The 6638-nt window shown below is 35.0% G+C and overlaps 1 protein-coding gene across 3 annotated transcripts in view; it reads right to left on the bottom strand.

Annotated features, from left to right (window-relative positions):
- Positions 1-475: 475 nt before the first annotated feature.
- LOC133191891 (uncharacterized) overlaps positions 476-6638 on the bottom strand; it is a 97139-nt gene continuing 90976 nt past the window's right edge. For all 3 annotated transcript variants that reach the window (XM_061327634.1, XM_061327635.1, XM_061327637.1), the window contains 3 exons: positions 3116-3274; positions 2427-2590; positions 476-2177 (listed from right to left, as the gene is read on the bottom strand). In XM_061327634.1, coding sequence (XP_061183618.1) covers positions 1719-2177; positions 2427-2590; positions 3116-3274 — 782 coding nt within the window. In that variant the 3' untranslated portion in view covers positions 476-1718. The remainder of the gene's footprint in view (positions 2178-2426; positions 2591-3115; positions 3275-6638) is intronic.

Genomic DNA, 6638 nt, shown 5'->3' with positions numbered 1-6638 from the left:
TGTTAAATATATAGGGGGAGGAAAGATTCCAACACTTTTTAAAGAATTTGTGCAATTTCACTATGTGATCAACAGAGCCCCACCCTAATGCCGGAATCTCAGGCCTTGGGGCTTTGAATTTCACAATTTTGATGAAGGACTCATTGTTTTTTATACAATGTAATCATGACAACAGATTGACTGCTTGACGTCCAGGTGTGTAGATTTTTTCTTGAAAATTGCATTATTTTGATGGTTTTGGCCCCACCACCTTGGTGGGGGCAGGGACCATGAAATTCATAATTTCCCACCCCTCCACACACAGATGAAAACAGATCACAATAGGTCACCTGAATGACTCAGGTGACCTAAAAAGCTCACAAACTTTTGGCTCATGTGAGCTAATTATAAAAAGCTAATTTAATATATGGTATGTGTTGACTTCCTTTCACTTCCTTCAGCGAGTAAAATCCAAAATCATAAAAGAATGGAACCATCCTGTAAAATACTTTATTTTACACATCAACATAGTGCTCATACAAAAAAGTATGATTCACATTAAATAAACAAAATAATGTTTATAAAATATAATAAATTATCACCATAAGCTTGATTAATAAACACCTACAATGCATTTCAAAGGGGATTTTGAAATGCAGAATTAATTTCTTTAGGTAGTAACATAGCTTTTTCAAATATCACTGTCATACAAATACAATGACATGAAACAGGACATTAAATCACAATCACATATTTCAGATTTTGCACGAAACATTTTGTAACAAATTAGTGGCCATAGCTATAGTGCACAAAGGAAACAATACCTGATTAATGTACAAATTTTACTGTAAACCAACTTTTATTTGCATGTAAGTGAATTATCCACGAGTTTCATGACCTCTTTTATTTGCAAATATTTCTGCCTGCCAATCACCAATTTAATTGTGTTTTTAAGTTGAATATTTCCTCATGCAGTCTCTAACATTAATCCTTGCAAATGGATTTTAAATTGATGAATCACGAATAAAAGTTATTGCGAATATAAGTTGGTACAGTATCATGTTGTAAATAATGTCAGTTATTCTAACTAGACCTAAGTCTAAGATGATCAAGCTTTTTTGCTAAATTCACACTGCCCACTTTGTCTCCAATAATAAAAGGTAAAGTGTGTATTTTATTTACATTAATCTGATATGTAGTGATTGTATACATTTTTTATGAATATCAACAAAAGTATAATCCATTAATTCTTATGCACATTTTACAACCAAGAAATCCAACAATCATGTATATATAATATAAACAATAGCAACATAATCAATACTAATATCCTTTGCATCTTCTATCATAACAAAGATTATCTATGCACAAAGGTTTATGAACATGCAAAGCTAACTTGGAAGACTGAAGCACTATTTGACAAATCATACGTTAAAAATCCAATCACTGGATAGCTATATCCCAATCACTGGAGAACTAGATCCAATCACTCGATAGCTAGATCATAATCACTGGACAGCTAAATCTCAATCACTGGATAGCTAGATCCCAATCACTGGATAGCTAAATCTCAATCACTGGATAATTAGATCCCCATCACTGGATAGCTATATCATAATCACCGGATAATGGATAACTAGACCCCATCATTGAATAGCTAGATCCCCATCACTGGATAGCAAGATCCCCATCACTGGATAGCTTGATCATATGATCCGACATCAGAAACAAATAAAACATCAAAATTTGGTCACCTCAACTTGCAGAACTGCTGGGCTATTGCTGGATACACTACTATTGTCACTGCAAGGAGCCAAAACTTTCTGGTCCATGGAACAAATTGGGATTGCTTGAACAGTGGACCATGCCGAATCAGAAGGGTCAATGTATGGACATGAGATTGCTGATTCAATGGAGTGATTCAAATCCATTTGGAAATTGGAACCATTCGAGACCAATGAATTGTTTGAGATGGTTTGATCTGAGGAACAACTCAAGTCAATCTGTTCAGTGGAACAATGCATATTTGTTTGATCTGTGGAACAGCTCAAGTCTGAAGGGTCTGTTGAACAACTTGGAATTTGTGGACTTGTGGAACAACTTGGAACTGTTGGATCAGTGGAATTAGCAACATTAGAAACAGTTGAACAAGATGGAGGTGTTTTATTAATGGATTCTGGCTTGTTTTGGATAACACTCTAAAAAGATGAAAAAAAAGAAAAATGGGCTAATACAATTTAAGTGTAGCAGTATGACTATGGGAAAATTTAACATACGACAAAAATTTCTCAGCAATATAGTGAACAGAAGTAAACATTTTTTTTTATAAAGATGCACATGCAGATATTAAATTATTACTGTACAGTAACTGTTACTTGATTTTGAAAAGCTAGATCATCAGAGAACCTTTTCTGCCTATTGAGAACAATACAGAAAAGATGACTTACAGAGGAAATGGAGGTAGATGGAGGCTTCTTGATGATGGGTTCTGTTTGAGTTGCTACATCCTTCATCTCAATGAACCTCTTAGAACACTTCTGTACAATCAACACATCTGTGTCTTCATACAGTGGCTCATTGGGACCACAGGCTACTGCCTTTTCTATTGATACTGGACATGTAAAATAAAACCCTGATAAATCTGTTTACCTTATAGGATCAATAACCAGACAAAAATCTATCTAAATGATGTAAGCAGCTTCATAATGTTCAGGTTAATTGTTATTAAAAGTCAACTTGATATATTTTTAAAATTAACAGAGAAAAATTAAGTGTCAACAGTATAAATTGTCACAGAAATCCCAAAGAACCAAAAGAATTTGTATGCCTTTCTTAAGAGATACACTATAGCTGTTGAAAATTTTTTCTTTTTATGATAACTATGTACAGTTGAACCTACTGAAAAAAAAAATTGTGATAACTATGTACAGTTGAACTTTTGTATCTCGAACATTGTTATCTCAATTGAATACCATGGACATGTCAAAAGGAGTTAGAATTTTCTTTATGTATTTTAAGCTCACAATCTCGAACTCTCAGATATATTGAAGTTTTTACAAACAATGTTTGACTGTATTTATCCTATGCTGTAAAGTATTCAGCAGCACATGTTATTTATTATCTAGTACATGCTTACCAATAGATTGATGACACTGAGGATTGCTGTAAGCGTGATTTAGTATGGCCCTTTCTCTCATGTCTCTGGGTTTCTTGGGGGAGAGGGACTTGGGCAGCAAACTAGCTTGGGAGGAAAGACTTGGAACTTTCACACCAACTGTGGTAAAATCTACATGGTCTGAAAAAGCAGGATTTCATACAGTTCAAAGGCACATAACAATGTATTAAACTGCAGTTAGAACTGGTAATGATTAATTTGTTATGGCAACTATTACTAGTCTCTTCCTTTTCTCTTGCACAACAAATGTTGTAATAATAAACTATAAGGCTCCCATTTCAAATGAACAGCATACTGTAAATGTCAGAATTTATACACAAGAATAATTTACACTGAGCCCCTCTAAAAGCCAATGTCTTTTAAATTTCTTTTAGCAGCACTAGTTAAACATGAAGCCAGTGCTGTTGAATTATAAAGTTCCATACAATTTTTGCAACTGATTTTGCAAATAAAAATACAAGTCATGTAAATATCCAAGCTTACAGTACACATTTTTAGAAGCATTTATTCATGATAAAAGTTGTAATTCTACTACTGTAAACATACTTTTTTCCATGGGAGTCATAATTCTGTGGATTTACAATTTCTATTTAATCCACAGGTAGAAAATTACACGGATTTCTTAGATTGCCACTTTATGCCTTAAATATACTTAAGATGCCCTGCGGCAAATTTCCTTGGAAAATTTGTGACCGTGTAAATAGCGTTAAAACCATGCAGAAACAAGAGGCCCATGGGCCACATCGCTCACCTGAGTAACTTTGGCCATGCTGTTCTTTACCAGATTTCCCCCTTTTAATATACCTATTGTGGCCCCGCCCTACCCCCGGGGGTCATGATTTTAAAAATTTATAATCTACACTACCAGGATGCTTCCATATAAGTTTCAGCTTTTCTGGCCCAGTGGTTCTTGAGAAGATTTGAAAAAAATTTTCTTATATATTTCAATGTAAAACTTGGATTCCCTATTGTGGCCCCGCCCTACCCCCGGGGATCATGATTTGAACAATTTATAATCTACACTACCCCAGGATGCTTCCATATAAAATTCAGCTTTTCTGGCTCAGTGGTTCTTGAGAAGAAGATTTTTAAAGATTTTTCCTATATATTTCAATGTAAAACTTGGATTCCCTATTGTGGCCCCACCCTACCCCCGGGGGTCATGATTTGAACAATTTAGATTCTACACTACCCCCGGATTCTTCCACATAAGATTCAGCTTTTCTGGCCCAGTGGTTCTTGAGAAGAAGATTTTTCTTATATATTTCAATGTAAAACTTGGATTCCCTATTGTGGCCCTGCCCTACCCCCCGGGGTCATGATTTTAAAAATTTATAATCTACACTACCCCAGGATGCTTCCATATAAGTTTCAGCTTTTCTGGCCCAGTGGTTCTTGAGAAGAAGATTTTTTAATGACCCCACCCTATTTTTCTCTTTTCTTGATTATCCAGGGATCGACGTTGTCCGATTGCCCGGGACAAGTAAATTCTCAGTTCCGGCAAGTACTTGTCCGATCGGGCAAGTGATTTTTTTTTTTCATACAAATGTTTATATCATTTAGTTTTCATTAATTTGTAAATAGACAATAAATTGAACATTTGATTTCCGCCAGGTACCTGACTGACATCATTTGGAATTCCTTAATAGCGTTTCTAGATTATACCATTCATTTAAAAATCGGGTTCAGTTTTCTGTTTTCTTTCCTGGTAAAATACGCTAGAACCTCCAACAACTTTGTTACCTACTTCGTACTTATTTAGATTATTTATTCACTTACAAATAAGTAACATATGATATATCCTGATCAAATATACATTTCGTAGCAACTATCTTCTTTTAGCGTTGCTTCACAGATATCTCTGAAAATTACAATTCACAAAAAGATCCTACCGAAAATAATTTTTAAAAATGTGATTTTTATTAAAAGGAAACGGAGGATTATTGCTGCATGGCAGTGTGTGTTAAGAGGTTAAATTGACAAGGACAGTGGTATACATTTAATTACAAACGCATATTATTAGTGTTTTTTGATCACATTTTTTTCTTAGCATAATTTTCTTCTTTCCTAATTTTGGGCAACCAAGTTTTGCATTCGGACAAGTCAAAGTTTGAGATCACTTGCCCGAAAGGCAAGTGAATATGAAAGTTAATGTCTATCCCTGTTATCTCCCCTTATATGGGGACCTGGCCCTTTATTTTAACAATTTACACTCCCCTTCACTCAAGGATACTTTGTACCAAGTTTGGTTAAAATTGGCTTAGTGGTTCTTGAGAAGAAGTTGAAAATGTGAAAAGTTTACAGACGAACAGACATACGGACGGACGACAGACAACGGGTGATCAGAAAAGCTCACTTGAGCTTTCAGCTCAGGTGAGCTAAAAATACTTCTACCAGTATATGTATAGTCTTTCAATGTTTTAAAATATGCACTCATTCTTTTACCTGTGACTGTATGGAGAGGGTTTTTTTCTATATCCACTGCCAGGATATTGGTGTTTACAGCCAGATAAAACTCCACATTCTTACCTGTGACTGTGTAGAGAAGGGAGTTTCCCATATCCACTGCCAGGGTATTAGTGTTTACAGCCAGATAATACTCCACATTCTTAACTGTGACTGTGTAGAGAGGGGGGTTTTCCACATCCACTGCCAGGGTATTGATGTTTACAGCCAGATACAAGAGGCCCAAGGGCCTTAACGGTCACCTGAGTATAATACAACAATTTAGAGGATCCATAGAGTATAAAATGAACTGAAAGGTGAAGCTTTGTTGCCCAAAAGCAAGAAAAATAGGGTGATCAGGATCAACAAAATAATTAGTCTAGTATTCATTAACAGTTCATAAATTAGATTCTAATCTGTTCCCCATTTATCACTATCACCATACAGTATATTAAATAGTAAACTGTCAGTGCTTCTGTACTATTTTAATTCCTTGTTAAAATCTCTTACATTGGCTTCTCTTGGTCTTTGATTAACATTTAAAAAGACAAGTTATTTTTGTCTCATTTTATTTATCTATTACTTACAAGTATATCTGATCATTAAAACTATGAAAGTCCTTATGTATTATACAATAAACATTCTTGCATAATTCTCTTATTCCATTAACCTTTCAAGTACATTACTTACAGTGATTAATTATCAAATTAAAGTAAATGGCAAAGGGGAATAACTCCTCTCAGTAGAATACAAATTAATAGAGCCCTGGCCAGGACCAGAGCACTTGACCATATGGTCCAGGTGTTCAAAAATCTGGTAAAAATACTCTTCCTTATTAAAACTTTTACTCTTTTTGCCTCTGATATGCCCAGGTGCAGAGAAGATTTTAAAACAAATAATGCATTTTTATTACAGATTCACTATATTATCAATAGAGCACCCCCCCCCCCCCCCCCAAGCAAGAAACACCAGATCCTCTCACCCTGGGACCAGAAGTTTGCTCATCATAAGTAATCACTTTGTTTATCTGCTTAACACT

The sequence above is a fragment of the Saccostrea echinata genome, unplaced genomic scaffold, assembly GCF_033153115.1.
Source record: "Saccostrea echinata isolate AGI-Se365-2 ecotype Australia unplaced genomic scaffold, CSIRO_AGI_Sech_v1 ptg000025l, whole genome shotgun sequence".
In the NCBI taxonomy this organism is placed as follows: Eukaryota; Metazoa; Mollusca; class Bivalvia; order Ostreida; family Ostreidae; genus Saccostrea; species Saccostrea echinata.
This window is presented reverse-complemented; position numbering and strand designations above follow the sequence as displayed.